General features: G+C 43.2%; 1 protein-coding gene across 1 annotated transcript in view; it reads right to left on the reverse strand.

Annotated features, from left to right (window-relative positions):
* LOC135508962 (filamin-C-like) overlaps positions 1 to 20000 on the reverse strand; it is a 47912-nt gene that overhangs the window by 20172 nt on the left and 7740 nt on the right. Inside the window, exons 3-19 of the mRNA XM_064929200.1 lie at positions 15498 to 15595; positions 13642 to 13798; positions 13132 to 13328; positions 12763 to 12925; positions 12198 to 12398; positions 10663 to 10800; positions 9805 to 9931; positions 9285 to 9421; positions 8905 to 9098; positions 8211 to 8468; positions 7875 to 7998; positions 7429 to 7589; positions 6889 to 7270; positions 6349 to 6611; positions 5827 to 6105; positions 5162 to 5480; positions 46 to 219 (exon numbers count right to left, since the gene is read on the reverse strand). Of these exons, the coding sequence (XP_064785272.1) occupies positions 46 to 219; positions 5162 to 5480; positions 5827 to 6105; positions 6349 to 6611; positions 6889 to 7270; positions 7429 to 7589; positions 7875 to 7998; positions 8211 to 8468; positions 8905 to 9098; positions 9285 to 9421; positions 9805 to 9931; positions 10663 to 10800; positions 12198 to 12398; positions 12763 to 12925; positions 13132 to 13328; positions 13642 to 13798; positions 15498 to 15595 (3372 nt within the window). The remainder of the gene's footprint in view (positions 1 to 45; positions 220 to 5161; positions 5481 to 5826; positions 6106 to 6348; positions 6612 to 6888; positions 7271 to 7428; positions 7590 to 7874; positions 7999 to 8210; positions 8469 to 8904; positions 9099 to 9284; positions 9422 to 9804; positions 9932 to 10662; positions 10801 to 12197; positions 12399 to 12762; positions 12926 to 13131; positions 13329 to 13641; positions 13799 to 15497; positions 15596 to 20000) is intronic.

Raw genomic sequence — 20000 nt, forward strand, 5'->3', positions numbered from 1 at the left:
TAACAACAAGGAGGCTAACAGTTCAGGTCTTCCTCTTTTTCTTACCGTCCTCGAAGGCGGTATACTCCACTCTGTAGGTTCCGTCTCCCTTGTCTGTGATGTAGGCGTCTGTGTTGGCGCCTGAAGGGTTGATGATGCGTGCTTTCACGTGGTCACCGCCAATCTTGGTCGTTTTACGGGCGTCCACGATGAAGTGGGTGGTGACCTCCTTGAGGACTCCTATAAACATGGATGACCGTAAGGAGAATGGTTAGCTACTGTAATTGTTAGCATGTAGTAGCCTTTGCAAGTGAATTATAGTAACCTTAGCTATAATGGTCTTGGCAATAGTAGCCTTTACCAGTAAGCTATAGTAACCTTAGCCTTTAGCTATAGTAACTTTAGCCTTAAGCTATAGTAACCTTGGCCTTTAGCTATAGTAACCTTAGCCTTTAGCTATAGTAACCTTAGCCTTTAGCTATAGTAACCTTAGCCTTTAGCTATAGTAACCTTAGCCTTTAGCTATAGTAACCTTAGCCTTAAGCTATAGTAACCTTAGCCTTTAGCTATAGTAACCTTAGCCTTAAGCTATAGTAACCTTAGCCTTTAGCTATAGTAACCTTGGCCTTTAGCTATAGTAACCTTAGCCTTAAGCTATAGTAACCTTGGCCTTTAGCTATAGTAACCTTGGCCTTTAGCTATAGTAACCTTAGCCTTAAGCTATAGTAACCTTAGCCTATTGACTCGTAGTCTATTGACTGGTAGTCTATTGACTGGTCGTCCATTGACTGGTAGACTATTGAGTGGTAGTCTATTGACTGGTAGCCTATTGACTGGTAGACTATTGACTGGTAGTCTATTGACTGGTAGACTATTGACTGGTAGACCATTGACTGGTAGTCTATTGACTGGTAGACTATTGACTGGTAGTCTATTGACTGGTAGCCTATTGACTGGTAGTCTATTGACTGGTAGTCTATTGACTGGTAGACTATTGCCTGGTAGTCTATTGAGTGGTAGACTATTGAGTGGTAGTCTATTGAGTGGTAGTCTATTGAGTGGTAGTCTATTGAGTGGTAGTGTATTGACTGGTAGACTATTGACTGGTAGACTATTGACTGGGAGTCTATTGACTGGTAGCGTATTGACTGGTAGACTATTGACTGGTAGACTATTGACTGGTAGACTATTGACTGGTAGCCTATTGACTGATAGCCTATTGAGTGGTAGCCTATTGAGTGGTAGCCTATTGACTGGTAGACTATTGACTGGTAGCCTATTGACTGATAGCCTATTGAGTGGTAGCCTATTGAGTGGTAGTCTATTGAGTGGTAGCCTATTGAGTGGTAGCCTATTGAGTGGTAGCCTATTGAGTGGTAGACTATTGACTGGTAGCCTATTGACTGATAGCCTATTGAGTGGTAGCCTATTGAGTGGTAGTCTATTGAGTGGTAGCCTTTTGAGTGATAGCCTATTCAAAGCCCATGTCAGATGCTCCAGTGAGTGTAATTGAGTTGAGAAATAAAGTTGACGTCATTAGAAGATGTGTTTATTTTGTTGTTGCTAGCGATATTCATAAAATAAAATAAATGCTTTATATATTTCCGGGGACCCCCGGTTAAATACACATGGTATAGTAGTCTTTATCTATAGTAGCATTATGCTTTAGCTATAGCTATAGTAGTCTTTATCTGTAGTAGCATTATGCTTTAGCTATAGCTATAGTAGTCTTTATCTGTAGTAGCATTATGCTTTAGCTATAGCTATAGTAGTCTTTATCTATAGTAGCATTATGCTATAGCTATAGCTATAGTAGTCTTTATCTGTAGTAGCATTATGCTTTAGCTATAGCTATAGTAGTCTTTATCTATAGTAGCATTATGCTTTAGCTATAGCTATAGTAGTCTTTATCTATAGTAGCATTATGCTTTAGCTATAGCTATAGTAGTCTTTATCTATAGTAGCATTATGCTTTAGCTATAGCTATAGTAGTCTTTTTTTACCTTTATTTTACGAGGCAAGTCAGTTAAGAACAAATTCTTATTTTCAATGACGGCCTAGGAACAGTGGGTTAACTGCCTGTTCAGGGGCAGAACGACAGATTTGTACCTTGTCAGCTCGGGGTTTGAACTTGCAACCTTTCGGTTACTAGTCCAACGCTCTAACCACTAGGCTACCCTGCCGCCCCATCTGTAGTAATGCTATCTGTAGTAGCATTATGCTTTAGCTATAGTTTCTTTATATGTAGTAGCCTTATGCTTTAGCTAAAGCTATAGTAGTCTTTATCTGTAGTAGCATTATGCTTTAGCTATAGCTATAGCAGTCTTTATCTGTAGTAGCATTATGCTCTAGCTATAGCTATAGTAGTCTTTATCTATAGTAGCATTATGCTTTAGCTATAGCTATAGTAGTCTTTATCTATAGTAGCATTATGCTTTAGCTATAGCTATAGTAGTCTTTATCTATAGTAGCATTATGCTTTAGCTATAGCTATAGCTATAGTAGTCTTTTTTTACCTTTATTTTACGAGGCAAGTCAGTTAAGAACAAATTCTTATTTTCAATGACGGCCTAGGAACAGTGGGTTAACTGCCTGTTCAGGGGCAGAACGACAGATTTGTACCTTGTCAGCTCGGGGTTTGAACTTGCAACCTTTCGGTTACTAGTCCAACGCTCTAACCACTAGGCTACCCTGCCGCCCCATCTGTAGTAATGCTATCTGTAGTAGCATTATGCTTTAGCTATAGTTTCTTTATATGTAGTAGCCTTATGCTTTAGCTAAAGCTATTGTAGTCTTTATCTGTAGTAGCATTATGCTTTAGCTATAGCTATAGCAGTCTTTATCTGTAGTAGCATTATGCTCTAGCTATAGCTATAGTAGTCTTTATCTGTAGTAGCATTATGCTTTAGCTTTAGCTATAGTAGTCTTTATCTGTAGTAGCATTATGATATAGCTATAGTAGTCTTTATCTGTAGTAGCATTATGCTTTAGCTATAGCTATAGTAGTCTTTATCTGTAGTAGCATTATGCTTTAGCTATAGCTATAGTAGTCTTTATCTGTAGTAGCATTATGCTTTAGCTATAGCTATAGTAGTCTTTATCTGTAGTAGCATTATGCTTTAGCTATAGCTATAGTAGTCTTTATCTGTAGTAGCATTATGCTTTAGCTATAGCTATAGTAGTCTTTATCTGTAGTAGCATTATGCTTTAGCTATAGCTATAGTAGTCTTTATCTGTAGTAGCATTATGCTATAGCTATAGTAGTCTTTATCTGTAGTAGCATTATGCTCTAGCTATAGCTATAGTAGTCTTTATCTGTAGTAGCATTATGCTTTAGCTATAGCTATAGTAGTCTTTATCTGTAGTAGCATTATGCTTTAGCTATAGCTATAGCAGTCTTTATATGTAGTAGCCTTATGCTTTAGCTATAGCTATAGTAGTCTTTATCTGTAGTAGCATTATGCTTTAGCTATAGCTATAGTAGTCTTTATCTGTAGTAGCATTATGCTTTAGCTATAGCTATAGCAGTCTTTATCTGTAGTAGCCTTATGCTTTAGCTATAGCTATAGTAGTCTTTATCTGTAGTAGCATTATGCTATAGCTATAGTAGTATTTATCTGTAGTAGCATTATGCTTTAGCTATAGCTATAGTAGTCTTTATCTGTAGTAGCATTATGCTATAGCTATAGTAGTCTTTATCTGTAGTAGCATTATGCTCTAGCTATAGCTATAGTAGTCTTTATCTGTAGTAGCATTATGCTTTAGCTATAGCTATAGTAGTCTTTATCTGTAGTAGCATTATGCTTTAGCTATAGCTATAGCAGTCTTTATATGTAGTAGCCTTATGCTTTAGCTATAGCTATAGTAGTCTTTATCTGTAGTAGCATTATGCTTTAGCTATAGCTATAGTAGTCTTTATCTGTAGTAGCATTATGCTTTAGCTATAGCCATAGCAGTCTTTATCTGTAGTAGCCTTATGCTTTAGCTATAGCTATAGTAGTCTTTATCTGTAGTAGCATTATGCTATAGCTATAGTAGTCTTTATCTGTAGTAGCATTATGCTTTAGCTATAGCTATAGTAGTCTTTATCTGTAGTAGCATTATGCTTTAGCTATAGCTATAGTAGTCTTTATCTGTAGTAGCATTATGCTTTAGCTATAGCTATAGTAGTCTTTATCTGTAGTAGCATTATGCTTTAGCTATAGCTATAGTAGTCGTTATCTGTAGTAGCATTATGCTATAGCTATAGTAGTCTTTATCTGTAGTAGCATTATGCTCTAGCTATAGCTATAGTAGTCTTTATCTGTAGTAGCATTATGCTTTAGCTATAGCTATAGTAGTCTTTATCTGTAGTAGCATTATGCTTTAGCTATAGCTATAGCAGTCTTTATATGTAGTAGCCTTATGCTTTAGCTATAGCTATAGTAGTCTTTATCTGTAGTAGCATTATGCTTTAGCTATAGCTATAGTAGTCTTTATCTGTAGTAGCATTATGCTTTAGCTATAGCTATAGCAGTCTTTATCTGTAGTAGCCTTATGCTTTAGCTATAGCTATAGTAGTCTTTATCTGTAGTAGCATTATGCTATAGCTATAGTAGTCTTTATCTGTAGTAGCATTATGCTTTAGCTATAGCTATAGTAGTCTTTATCTGTAGTAGCATTATGCTATAGCTATAGTAGTCTTTATCTGTAGTAGCATTATGCTCTAGCTATAGCTATAGTAGTCTTTATCTGTAGTAGCATTATGCTTTAGCTATAGCTATAGTAGTCTTTATCTGTAGTAGCATTATGCTTTAGCTATAGCTATAGCAGTCTTTATATGTAGTAGCCTTATGCTTTAGCTATAGCTATAGTAGTCTTTATCTGTAGTAGCATTATGCTTTAGCTATAGCTATAGTAGTCTTTATCTGTAGTAGCATTATGCTTTAGCTATAGCTATAGCAGTCTTTATCTGTAGTAGCCTTATGCTTTAGCTATAGCTATAGTAGTCTTTATCTGTAGTAGCATTATGCTATAGCTATAGTAGTCTTTATCTGTAGTAGCATTATGCTTTAGCTATAGCTATAGTAGTCTTTATCTGTAGTAGCATTATGCTTTAGCTATAGATATAGTAGTCTTTGATATAGACTACTGTAATATGCATCAACAGAAGAACCACTCCATCCTACTCCCTCCTCCTTACCTCTGGGCTCCACCCCTGGTCCATAGACCTGCACACCACTGGTGTCCACAGCCGGCTCCACCTGGATGACCGCGGGGAACTTGGGTACAACATGACCCCCGTACTTGATGGTAATGGTGTGCGTTCCGTGGAAAGGTGGGATGTAGGTGACAGAGAAGGTCCCATCTGCAGTCTTCTGGATGTGGACCTCTGCCTGAGCCCCGGACTCAGAGACGATCTCAATGGTGAGTTCAGCCTCTCCGGCACTGGTGCAGTCCACTGTGAAGTAGGCTGGTTCCCCTGCCTTGGCCTTCTCCAGGCCGGGCCCACTGGCTGTTACCTGTAGGGTTAGGTTTAGGTTTAGCTGTTAGGTTCAGGCTTAAGTTTATGTCCGGGTTTAGGTTCAGGTTTAGGTTTAGCTGTTAGGTTCAGGCTTAGGTTTATGTCCGGGTTTAGGTTCAGGTTTAGGTTTAAGTTGAGGTTTATTTTAACATCTTTGTACTTACTCAGAAACACACATACTATGTCAAATTTGATGTCCTACAATACTTATACTTCAATACTTATACAATACTTAAGATATAAAGTATATAATGATCCTAAATACACGGGACAGTGTATCTGTAAATCATACACAACAAACAGGCCTATCAATAAATCAACAACTAGGCATATAGGAGGTGTACCTTGCTGGGGTCGAGACATGGCTTCACAGCTGCCTTGAAGGGAGACCCAGGGATGTGCTGCTCTCCAAACAGGATGTTGATGGCGTACTCTCCAGCCTCAGTGGGCAAGTAGAAAACTGAGCAGGTTCCGTCTCCGTTGTCCTGGCACTCAATCTTAGCCTCGCACGGCCCCTCCACCGTCAGGCCCAGCCCACCGGCGCCCGCTCCTTTGGTGTCGATGGCGAATGGAGCTGGTTTACCCACAATGCCTCCCTTCAGGCCTGGGCCATAAGCGCGCACCTGAGGGAGAGAGGAATTGGAAATGAGTGCGCCTGATAATGTCAGAACCGATGGACTGCTAAGCTTCAGTACAGCCGTCTGGTTGCTGACATTAGCATGTAGGCTCACGTACTGCTTATGACTGTGTTATGAACGGGTTATGAACGTTTCATGAAGTTCTTATGTAGGCATCCTTCAAATGAAGTGTAACCCACTTAAGCAAAAAGTGATAGTGATGATTGAAAAACTTTAAAAAATGTTTACCTTTGAAGGGTCGGCAGGCATCACTCCCTCCACTGCGAAGGGGGATCCAGGGACAGGGTTCCCATCGTAGCTGACGTCCACCTTGTAAGGCCCCTCTTCTGGGGGGATATACTTCACAGAGTGTGCGCCATTGGCCGCGTCTGACTCCAGCTTGCAGGGGATTGGTCGGCCGGAGGGTGAGGTCATCTTGACGGCTACCTCGCCCTGCCCACCAGCTCCCTTGGTGTTGATGGAGAACTCCTGGTCCTTGCCCACCTCTACTTCTATAAGACAACCACCACACGAACACATTTAAATCAACCACCACACGGACACATTTAAATCAACCGCCAACCATAAAACACGTTTACAGCTGTCCAGTCTCAGACAAGGCAATCAAAAATGTACTCCTCTGTACATGTCACAGCACAATTTTGATTCAATATTTACAATTGACTCCTCCAGGCAGTCATTGATGAGAAGAGAACCAAAGCAGAGCTGAATACAAGAATTGGGCCCCTTCAAGCTTACTTTATATTGTGTACAAAGTTGAGAACTTACTGGTGTCGAGTCCTGTCACCTTGACCTTTCCCAGATCTATAGGAGGAGCCACAGTAATATTGAAGGGGCTCTTGGGAATGGGGTCCCCTCCGTGGGTGACGGAGATGGTCATCTGGCCCTGTTGAACGGCGGTGTACTTGACGGTGTAGGAGTAGTCATGGTTGTCGATGATCTCAAAGTCCCTCACAGCTTCCCCCTTCAGGCCTGCTGCTGTGAACTGGACCTCAGGCTTGGCTTTGCCTGCTCCCTTGGTAAAGATGGTGAAGTGGGTCGGAGTACCCACCTCCACGCCTGTCTTGTTGAGTCCTGGGCCCTCAGCCCTCACTTTGCCAGCATCATGGGAAGGATCAACCTTAATTCTGAATGGACTGATAGGGATTTCCTGGAAAACAAATACGGGAATAGTTTTGTTGCTGTACACTTTTTTTAACAAAAACTCGAACGCAGATCTAACTTCTGTGCCAATATTATAGCTGTGATGCTAAGCCACATAGTAACAGTAACCCTTTGACTGAAGGATTCTGGGTAATGTAGTTTTACCTGCTCAGCGAACAGCACCATGATGGTGTATTTCCCAGCGCCGGGCGGAGTGTACTTGACAGTGAAGGTGTCATTGTCGTTCTTGATGATGTCAAAGTCGATGTCAGCCTCGGCTGGGCCCACCACTCCTGGAGCACACTTGATCCCAATGCTAATGTCTCCTGTGGGAGGTCAATGGATCAACTTTCATTTCATATCTATATATGAAGAAATAATACTGTAGCCGTAGCAGCCATACATTTCTGATCTTCTACAGCTTCAGGCACTAGGTTGGTATTAGCAAGAACAAGTGCAAGACAATGGTCAACTGCCTTCTCTATGGAAGAAATGGTTTTAATTGGGTTCTAACAGGGTGAAAAGGTTCTACCTGGAAACCCTACAGGGTTCTTCTACAGGAACAAGCTGAAGAACCTTTTGAGTAGTATGTCCTATTCAGACACACGTACCTTGTCCAGCCTCGGCACAGTCCACAGTGAAGTAGGTGGGCTCGTTTGCCTTGAGTCCTGTCTTCTCCACTCCTGGACCATACACCTTGACCTTGGCTGGGTGGCAGCCCTCTCCAACAATCACCTATACACACAGACACAGTACTTGACACACGGCACTATGGTTGCTACCTAAAGTAGTCTCACTAGTGGAGTGGCTGAGCGTAACTGCCTCGTCTGTCTGAGACCTGAAGACTCCCCGTCCCTGACCTCATGCCTTTTAACTCAGCAGGCTAATGAAGTCTGGTAATGCACAGGAGATCTGGGTTCGAACCCCAGTGGGTCGGTCCGACTCACCCTGAAGGGACTGTTGGGCACGTTGACGTCTCCCCAGGTGATGATGATGGTGTGTTTGATGGGCTTGGTGGGGACGTACACACACAGGAAGGTGCCGTCTCCCTTGTCAGTGATCTTAATGTCGATGGTGACACCCTCTGTATCCTGGGCGTAGATCTTGAGGTGGCCGTTGCCAGCCTCGCGGGCATCGATGGTGAACTCTGCCGGTTTGTTTACAATGACCCCAGTGGGCGCCAGACCTGGACCGAAAGCTTTCACCTGCAGAGGAGACATATTTTATTATGTATTTATATGTATGTGTTAGTTTATTTGTTTGTTTATACGTTAGTTAGTTTGTTTGTTTATGTGTTTGTTTATTTGTTTGCTTGTGTGTTAGTTTGTGTTTTTGTGTGTGCTTATTTGTTTGCTTGTGTGTTAGTTTGTGTTTTTGTGTGTGTTTATTTGTTTGTTTATGCGTTAGTTAGTTAGTTTGTTTATGTGTTTGTTTATTTGTTTGCTTGTGTGTTAGTTTGTGTTTTTGTGTGTGTTTATTTGTTTGTTTATGCGTTAGTTAGTTTGTTTGTTTATGTGTTTGTTTATTTGTTTGCTTGTGTGTTAGTTTGTGTTTTTGTGTACATCAGTGTGTTGCCGTGGTTTTATAAAGACTACTACTACTGTAAGGGCGGAGCTAGCTGGAGTGGTGGGTGGAGCTAACCTTCTCAGGGAAGCAGTCATTGGCTGCAGGCAGGATGTGAGCCATGAAGGGGCTGTCCTTGATGTCTTCGTCATCACAGATGACATGGACGGCGTAGTCACCTGGCTCAGTGGGCCAATAGCGGACATCGCAGGAACCGTCACCCTTATCGTCACATTCTATCTTAGCCTGGGACGGACCCTCGATGGAGAAACCTAGAGAGAGGAGGGCTTATGAATAACTAATCAGTCAAGAGGCACCCAGTTAATGTCCCCTTGTTCACCTGTAAGAATACCAGCTGAACTGGTGTCTTCAGAGAATAAGCAGTGTACCTAATCCATTACTCTACGGGTTCGACTACATTACCCACAATGCCCCAGGGACCTCGTGTCCTGACTTACCCAGAGTTCCTACTTCGGTGCCGATGGCCTCGACCACGAAGTCAGCTGACTTGCCCACCTGGCCGGTCAGCAGCCCGGGGCCCCAAGCTCTCACCTTCTGAGGGCCAACCTCCTCACTCACCTCCACCTCGAAGGGACTGAGGGAGACACAGACACAACTTTTATTCAAGATAAAAACCGTAGTATACACTTACATTTAGCAAATAGTCTTACCCTGATTCCAGATCAGTGATAAGGTAAGTAAAAACTACCACAAATCCTAAGTCGTCTTCTATGAATTAAACTGAGTCAGAGTCTGTGTTAAACTGAGTCAGGGGCTGTGTTAAACTGAGTCAGGGGCTGTGTTAAACTGAGTCAGGGGCTGTGTTAAACTGAGTCAGGGGCTGTGTTAAACTGAGTCAGAGTCTGTGTTAAACTGAGTCAGAGTCTGTGTTAAACTGAGTCAGGGGCTGTGTTAAACTGAGTCAGGGGCTGTGTTAAACTGAGTCAGGGGCTGGTTGGTGGATAGAATAATGCTCACCTGCGTGGGATGAGTTGTCCTCCCCAGGTGATGTTAACTGTGTATTTACCAGTCTGGACAGGGAGATATTCACACTCATAGACACCATCACCAATATCCTTAACTTTCACTGGTGCCTCTGCTCCACCTGAGAGGAGAAGCACAGTGTGATTAATAACAGGGCCTTGTCTCTGATACAGCCTCTGATGCACATCACAAATCCGTCACCCAATAAACTATAGAGGGAACAAGCAAAGAGGAAGTCAAAGTATTTACATTGAAAGATTAAAGAGAAGATCAGCAAGTTGTATGAAGAGAGAGTTCCCAGAGAGAGATGATTGAGGATAATAAAATAGTAAAGGAGAAAGGAGGAGAGAGAGAAAGAAAGAAGGAGAGAGAAGAGAGAAAGGAGGAGAGAGAGGCGAGAGAGAAAGGAGGAGAGGGAGAAGAGAGAAAGGAGAAGAGAGAAAGGAGGAGAGAGAGAAGAGAGAAAGGAGGAGAGAGAAAGGAGGAGAGAGGGGAGGAGAGAGAGAAGAGGGAAATGAGGAGAGAGAAAGGAGGAGAGAGAGGGGAGGAGAGAGAGAAGAGAGAAAGGAGGAGAGAGAAAGGAGGAGAGAGAGGGGAGGAGAGAGAGAAGAGAGAAAGGAGGAGAGAGAAAGGAGGAGAGAGAGGGGAGGACAGAGAGAGGAGGGAAAGGAGGAGAGAGAGAAGAGGGAAATGAGGAGAGAGAGAAGAGGGAAATGAGGAGAGAGAAAGGAGGAGAGAGAGGGGAGGACAGAGAGAAGAGGGAAAGGAGGAGAGAGAGAAGAGGGAAATGAGGAGAGAGAAGAGGGAAATGAGGAGAGAGAAAGGAGGAGAGAGAGGAGAGTGCTGACTCACTCGGTCCAGTCACGGAGACTTTGAGCTCTCCGCTGCCGGATCCCTTGGTGAAGACCTTGAAGTCTGCCACCTCCTTCACCCTCACCCCCTTAGGCTGGAGGCCTCGGCCCGTGGCACGACACGCGTTGGCATTGATGGCTGGAGAGGGAGAGAGAGGCGTGCTTAAGGACAGTGGAACATAGACTGGCCTAACAGTACCTCACTTGCTTTGGCAATGTTAACACATGTTTCCCATGACAATAAAGCCCTTGAATTGAATGGATAGACAGACAGACAGACAGACAGACAGACAGACAGACAGACAGACAGACAGACAGACAGACAGACAGACAGACAGATAGACAGATAGATAGATAGATAGATAGATAGATAGATAGATAGATAGATAGATAGATAGAGAGATAGAGAGAGAGATAGAGAGATAGAGAGATAGATAGATAGATAGATAGATAGATAGATAGATAGATAGATAGACAGATAGATAGATAGATAGATAGATAGATAGACTGATAGACATTCCCATACGGTATAACGCCATATGCAAACAAGATGCTGCAAAGAATGCCTTCTTGAAGGACACAGAACATCATCAGTCAATCAATTCCCATAGGATGCCAGCTATGAACACAATGCAGCATAGGAGGAATAGCACAGTGCTGAATGTAGGGGAGTCGTATAATACACACTCATGTAATGGTCGCAGCATAAAAACATGAATGGCGATTCCAGGCATCAACTGACAAAATGACATTTCATGGAAGCGGGCTTGGCTACGCTCATTAGTTTGAAGCAATCAAACCTATGAACGCTCACCCAAGATCAGGGAATCACAGCAAGCGATAAACATTTGACGCTGCATTTTCGTAATGCAATCTGTGAAGCACTGTCTCACAAAGACTGAAATAACTTTGCTGGATAGTTTCTGACTACAACGTTCACTTTGCTACAAAATTGGGCTAGAAATATCAGTCTCCAACATCAAGCTGCCACAGGCGAGGCGGCAGGCGCCCAAGCAAGGCACTCAGATGGTATAGCATCCCCCCATCACAGGGACAGGGCACCTGCAAGGCATAGGGCAAATGGCATAGAGTATAGTGCACAGGGACGGTGGGGCACGGCTAGCATATCAGCGGGCAAAACGGGCGCAGGCGTCCACCTGGAGGGCCCATACTAACTTGGTCGACCCTTTTTGCCTTTGGGGGTAGGGACACCACCTTTCTTGCCCGCTGGCTCCTTCCCCCCCCCGGGAGAGGTGAAGGAAGACTGGGGGATAATCTGGACTGGAGGAGGACCCACCATAGAGGGAGGAGCTACAAATCACAGACAGGATGTTCATTTAACTTTGACATAGTACACTAAACTGGTCTCAGTCGTCGTGACAACCTGTTAGTACCGCCGTGGGATCGAGATAGCTGTAGACTGTGGAACTAGAGAGTGACAGATTGACAACGGAACGACACACTTTTACAACAGTGATTTTTGTAGTGACAGTTGGTGATCGTTAGTGACAGTTGGTTAGCTCAGCGCTAACTCACCCTCTGCGATTTGAACTTTGAAGGGGCTCTTTGGGATCTCCTGACCCGCGAACAGGATGTGGATGGTGTGGGGGCCCTCCAACATGGGCCGGTAGGTGCAACGGAAAACACTGTCCCCTTTGTTTTCCAAAATCAGTTCCACTGTGTCTTTCTTCCCCTCAGGGTCCACGACGACAACGCTCACATCACCATTACCAGCACCTGTACAAGACAACAGGAAGACACCAATCAAAATGCTGTTGATCAACCATGCGATCACAAGGAAACATGCATGGACATTGTTGTGGGCCCTCGGAGTAAACGCATAGCCGCAGGAAGGTGTTTGGGGGTATAAGAAATGTTGCCGGCGCTACAGATATCGGTCTGCTAATACAGGACTAGTAAAAGCCCTGTACACTACAGCAGAAATATGTCAATAATTCAGGCGCTGCTGTAGCATCCTCAGTAAATGTTTGGATTCCTTCTAGTGTCTCCAGTTTTGTCCAGCAACTGATCTGATCAGTGTTACTGTGTTTCTTGTCCAACCTTGTTGAAGATCCAACATTGTTGACTTCCCGCTCCTTACCTGCGGTGTAGATGTCGAAATAGGTGGGTTTGTTGGCCACGTTGCCGGTAGGCTCCAGCCCTGGTCCTCTGGCCTGGACCTTGTTGGGATCGCCCATGGCCTTGGCAACGTTCACTGTGTAGGGACTCTTGTCAATGTCCTGCCCTGCAAACAGCACTTTTACCTGAGGGGGGAAAATGTTCAAATGTTCCTGTGATTTCCAATGCTCGTGTGGTACATTGTGACGATGAGATGTGTAGATTGTAAAATAAAGACAAGTTAAGTCGAAATCAAGTCAAGAAAAAACAAGTAAAGTAATGTACAGTTTTACTAAAGTAACGTAAAGAATACATAACATAAATCTACACGGGATGGCAGCCGTTTGTTTACCTTGTGGACACCTTCAACCTTGGGTACATAAGTGACAGTGTAGGTCCTGTTTTTGTCATTGTTGAAGACCACCGTAGCCTCCTCAGTGTGTCCCTCGGGATCGGTCACATAGACCAGCACCTCAGCCTGACCTGCCTGCAAAGTCTCCACTGTGAACACTGCTGGCTTCAGAACCATGTTTCCATGGGAATCAATACCTACGGGAGGGAGTGGGAGATGGTGAGTTAGATATGTTTGAGTCTATGTGTATAAAACAATAAATTATGCTTATCAGTTGCTTGGGTTGCAAATAGGCCAGAAACATTCTAAAAGTGCCTGGCCGTTCTTAACCCAGACTACGCCATGTTTCTGAAATCCTGGTTGGAAGTTTCCTTCCCTGCTGATTCCCGAGAATCATGCAACCGAGATTCCTGAGAAACATGGGGATTTTTGGGAATGTTTCCGGAATTTCTCAACCCAAGTCCTGATTCAACTACACTGTTCATGGTTTCTGTCTCAGTGAGCACCCACCAGGTCCGTATGCCTTGGCCTTGTTGGGGTACAGCTGAACGCCTTTAGGTTTGAGGGGAGCGCCAGGCTTCAGCTTAGCCTTGGGGAACTGGGACAGGTAGGTCATCACTGAGTGTTCATCCACATCCGGATCGACAATCTCCTCAGGGGCGATCACCTAGGCAACAAGCAGAGGGTGTAAGGTTAATACTGTACAACCACAACTGTCTAACTTGACTTAAACCCATTTGCTCCTTGGGGAACAGAGTTCACAGCACAACTGTTTTCAGACAGACAGGGAGACAGACAGGAAGGGAGACAGACAGGAAGGGAGACAGACAGACAGACAGACAGACAGGGAGGGAGGGAGGGAGGGAGGGAGGGAGGGAGGGAGGGAGGGAGGGAGGGAGGGAGGGAGGGAGGGAGGGAGGGAGGGAGACAGACAGACAGACAGACAGACAGACCGACAGGGAGACAGACCGACAGGGAGACAGACAGATAGGGAGGGAGACAGACCGACAGGGAGACAAGGAGACAGACCGAAAGGGAGAGAGACAGACAGGGAGACAGACAGGCCGACAGGGAGACAGCAGAGAGACAGACAGACAGACAGGGAGACGGACAGACATGTACTTATTTGTTCTGTATACCAATGTGAAGGCACATTGCCTAGATAGTATTTATAATGTATTTATAATCTATTCTATATAATTGTCTCTCTCCTCTTCCTTCTCCCTCCTTCCCTCTGCCATGTTGGTAGTATCAGTCTGGTGTAAAGCTGTCTGTCTATATTTAACCCTGGTACAGCAGGACTGCGGCCTCAGTAAGCCATGCAGTCAGGGGATTTAGCCCTGAGCCAAGCCCTCTCCCACACCTCATCTACAGCCCATGGAACAGCCCTCAGCCTGCGGAGAATTCAGCCCCCTAGGCCTGGGAATCCATGGCACACACTCTGCTCAATATTCACCGTAAGGCTATGCCATGTCACTAATGGTCCTTCTTAACCCAGACTATGTGCGCTGAGTCAGATAAACAAGTAGAGAAACACTCACACAAATAGTACAGCTCACAGATTCTGTTTCAGAAGAGAAACTAGCAAATCTACACCTTAGAGAATCTAGCAAATTTACACCTTAGAGAAACTAGCAAATCTACACCTGAGAGAATCTAACAAATCTACATCTTAGAGAATCTAAAAAATCTACACCTTAGAGAATCTAACAAATCTACACCTTAGAGAATCGAGCAAATCTACACCTTAGAGAATCTAACAAATCTACACCTTAGAGAATCTAACAAATCTACACCTTAGAGAATCGAGCAAATCTACACCTTAGAGAATCTAACAAATCTACACCTTAGAGAAACTAGCAAATCTACACCTTAGAGAATCTAACAAATCTACACCTTAGAGAAACTAGCAAATCTACACCTTAGAGAATCGAGCAAATCTACACCTTAGAGAATCGAGCAAATCTACACCTTAGAGAATCTAGCAAATCTACACCTTAGATAATCTAGCAAATCTACACTTTAGAGAATCTAACAAATCTATACCATAGAGAATCTAACAAATCTACACCTTAGAGAATCTAACAAATCTACACCTGAGAGAATCTAACAAATATACACCTGAGAGAATCTAACAAATATACACCTTATCATCTTAGTATTGAATGTGCATCTAAACACTCCAACAAACACATAATTTACATCTTGTTGAAGTGTTTACTGAATAACAAACCAAAAGTAAATACATTGTAGTATAAAGACCCATTGCTTCTCAGTGTATATTATCCCCAACCTCATTCACTGGCTTCACTACGTGTGGCTTCATGGGGCTTTCCATGGAACTGTCACAGAGTATTGTGTCTTACCTGGGGCACGCCCAGCCAGTCGTCAGCCTGCTGCATGGCCTCTCTAGCATTCTCCACAGGGTGGTTAGGGTCCCAGGCCTTCCAGTCGGGGCACAGACCTACAGGGAGAGACAGAGGGAAGAGACGGGAGAGAGGGAGAGGGGGAAGAGACAGGAGTGAGGGAGAGGGGTGAAGAGAGGAGAGAGGGAGAGGGGGAAGAGAAAGGAGAGAGGGAGAGAGGGAAGAGAGGAGGGAGAGGGGGAAGAGACAGGGGAGAGGGAGTGGGAAGAGACAGGAGAGAGGGAAGAGACAGGGGAGAGGGGGAGGGAAGAGAGGAGGGAGAGGGGGAAGAGACAGGGGGAGAGGGAGTGGGAAGAGACAGGAGAGAGGGAAGAGACAGGGGAGAGGGAGAGGGAAGAGAGGAGGGAGAGGGGGAAGAGACAGGGGAGAGGGAGTGGGAAGAGACAGGAGAGAGGGAAGAGACAGGAGAGAGGGAAGAGACAGGAGAGAGGGAGAGGGGGGAAGGAGGGAGAGAGGGAGAGAGGGAAGAGACAGGAGAGAGGGAAGAGACAGGAGAGAGGGAGAGGGGGGGAAGTATGGAGAGAGGGAGAGGGGGGAAGGAGGGAGAGAGGGAGAGAGGGAAGAGACAGGAGAGAGGGAGAGGGGGAAGGAGGGAGAGAGGGAAGAGACAGGAGAGAGGGAAGAGACAGGAGAGAGGGAGAGGGGGGGAAGTATGGAGAGAGGGAGAGGGGGGGGAGTATGGAGAGAGGGAAGAGACAGGAGAGAGGGAGAGGGGGGAGTATGGAGAGATAGGGGTTTTAGAATGGGATTGGGGTTACGACTGTGCAGAAACATAACAGTGTCCCATCTGGTCACAGAAACAACTTCATCACTATTACCCTACTATTAACTAGTACTACTACTATTAACTACTACTACTATTAACTACTACTACTACTATTAACTACTACTACTACTATTAACTACTATTAACTACTACTACTACTACTATTATTAACTACTACTACTACTATTACTACTACTATTATTAACTACTACTACTATTAACTACTACTACTATTATTAACTACTACTACTACTACTATTAACTACTACTACTACTACTACTACTACTACTACTACTATTAACTACTACTACTACTACTACTATTAACTACTACTACTACTATTAACTACTACTACTACTACTACTACTACTATTAACTACTACTACTACTACTATTAACTACTACTACTACTACTATAAACTACTACTACTGCTACTACTATTAACTACTACTACTATTAACTACTACTATTAACTACTATTAACTACTACTACTATTACTAACTGCTACTACTACTACTACTATTAACTACTACTACTACTACTATTAACTACTACTACTATTAACTACTACTACTACTACTAACTGCTGCTACTACTACTATTAACTACTACTACTACTATTAACTACTACTACTACTACTATTAACTACTACTACTACTAACTGCTGCTACTACTACTATTAACTACTATTAACTACTACTAACTACTACTACTACTACTACTACTACTACTACTACTACTACTATTAACTACTACTACTACTATTAACTACTACTACTACTATTAACTACTACTACTACTACTACTAACTGCTACTACTATTAACTACTATTAACTACTACTACTATTAAATACTACTACTACTATTAACTACTACTACTACTATTAACTACTACTACTACTACTACTAACTGCTACTACTACTATTAACTACTATTAACTACTACTAACTACTACTACTACTATTAACTACTACTACTACTATTAACTACTACTACTACTATTAATGACTATTAACTACTACTAATACTACTACTATTAACTACTACTACTACTATTAACTACTACTACTACTACTACTACTACTTTTAACTACTAATACTACTACTACTACTATTAACTACTATTAACTACTACTACTACTACTATTAACTACTACTACTACTACTATTAACTACTACTACTACTACTACTACTACTACTACTACTACTACTACTACTTTTAACTACTAATACTACTACTACTACTATTAACTACTATTAACTACTACTACTACTACTATTAACTACTACTACTACTACTATTAACTACTACTACTACTACTAATATTAACTACTACTACTACTACTATTAACTACTACTACTAATATTAACTACTACTACTACTACTATTAAATACTACTACTACTGCTGCTACTATTAACTACTACTATTACTACTATTAACTACTACTACTACTACTATTAACTACTACTACTATTAACTACTACTACTACTACTACTACTACTACTACTACTACTATTAACTACTACTATTACTACTATTAACTACTACTACTACTACTATTAACTACTACTACTACTATTAACTACTACTACTACTACTATTAACTACTACTACTACTACTACTATTAACTACTACTACTACTAACTGCTATTACTCCTAACGGCTACTAACACCCTGCCACCCCATGTGACCCTGTATTTACCCACGCTGCTCTGCTCCAGTTTGTATAGATAGGTGCATTGCCAGCCTTCGATGGAAGGGCTATGAATTTCAAAACAACGAAAGCAACAGACGTATTTGTACTTCCCGTGTCGGACACAGAAGGCTGAAGCAGACAGGCTAACGCCCAACGAAATAGACTTACTAGAACGAGCATTCTCATTCAAGTCAATGGGTCTGTGACAGGTTGACTGGAGTGTGGTTATATTTCTACGTGCTAAAACCTGCCGTGTGCTGCTAATGCTTAAAGTGGATTAGCTGTTAGCCGTGCAGTGAGTTCCCTGAAACAAAGAGCCAGTCGCACAACACGAGTCTATTATCTTGTTATTACCGGACACGCCGCGGAGCTGCTGTGTGATATTACTGTAACGTTACTATGGCAACTTGAAACAATGGGTGTGTATGCATCACATGGTGGTTCATTTCACTGTCACCGACAATAACATTAGGATTTAAAAATCACCAAGGTTTGGGTGGAGGATCTTCTGAAAGGAATGCATTAGGACAGTAGAGCTACCGTAGAAGGAGAACATTCTGTGTTTCAAGTTCTAGGTGATTTCAGCTTTGGACTTAAGCCTGGTCTCCTCCACCCCAAAATATAATATTTCAGAGCTTTATTACATTTCAATTGGACACAGAAGATTATCGTCAGGGATACAGGAGAAATAGTCACAAACAAAGGAGGGGATGACTTTTCTTGTTGTACACCTGTTATCTCCAAATAAACCTACCAGCGGTCAGTCTAGAGAAATGCTTAACTTAACTACATAAGCCTAACTAAGGATTGGACTGGAGACGGATTTGTCAACTTTCTAAATGCTGTTAGGGGTTGAATAAAGAACCATGGCCTTGTATGGTCACACCATCTGTAGCTAGCTGGGTGTCGGAGAGCTGCTGTAACATATCCCAGGATTTCTCGCCATGTAAACAGTCAACCACAGTGTTCTAGACTCCTCTCTCTATTCTAGAACACACAAAAAAAGGAGTCTTTCTAAGGCTTCGCGTCAGAGGGTCAGAGTGTGCTGTAACCTCTGGTCAAATTGGAGTGCTTTCAAGACAACGAGTCATCCTTGTGAATCTTGGCACTCCTGCTCCAAAGCTCATCCTCATGCATTTCCAGCACAGAACAGGCTGTTTTTAAACCCCAAGCATCTAAGCACATGTCCCTTGGCAGATGAAGAGGAATCGTGCCCAAATTTGGCGTTGCTGTGTGTGGAGGCTATAAACACTAAAGCCAGGCTTACGACCTCTGGGCCTGAGAGAGCTCCTTCACTCAGTCAGAGACAGCTGGCAGGGGCGTCCTCTGTCTGTCTGTCTCTTTCTCTCTCTCTCTCTCTCTCTCTCGCTCTCTATCTCTCTGTCGATCTCTCTCTATCTCTCTCTCTGTCTGTCGATCTTTCTCTCTCTCTCTCTGTCTGTCGATCTCTCTCTCTCACTGTCTGTCGATTTCTCTCTCGCTGTCTGTCAATCTCTCTCTCTTTCGATCTCTCTCTCTCTCTCTCTCGATCTCTCTCAATCTCTCTCTCTGTCTGTCTATCTCTCTCTCTCTCGGTCTGTCTGTCTGTCTGTCTCTCACTGTCTCTCTGTCTCTCTCCGTCTCTCTCTCTCTCTCTCTCTCGATCTCTCTCTCTCTCTCTCTCTCTGTCTGTCTGTCTGTCTCTCACTGTCTCTCTCTGTCTCTCTCCGTCTCTCTCTCTGGCTCAACAGGACCACTGAGGCCTACTGACCCCGCCAGGCTGTGTAAATGATACCATGATACCATATCAAATACAATAACTGACTCATAGCTTACCCTGACATCTCCTCACAGTAACTCATATTTGACCATGACCTCTCACCACAGTAACTCATATCTGACCCCTGAACTCTCACCAGTAACTCATAGCTGACCCCTGACCTCTCACCACAGTAACTCATAGCTGGCCTCTGACCTCTCACCACAGTA

Source organism: Oncorhynchus masou, chromosome 22 (genome assembly GCF_036934945.1).
Source record: "Oncorhynchus masou masou isolate Uvic2021 chromosome 22, UVic_Omas_1.1, whole genome shotgun sequence".
NCBI classification, from domain to species: domain Eukaryota; kingdom Metazoa; phylum Chordata; class Actinopteri; order Salmoniformes; family Salmonidae; genus Oncorhynchus; species Oncorhynchus masou.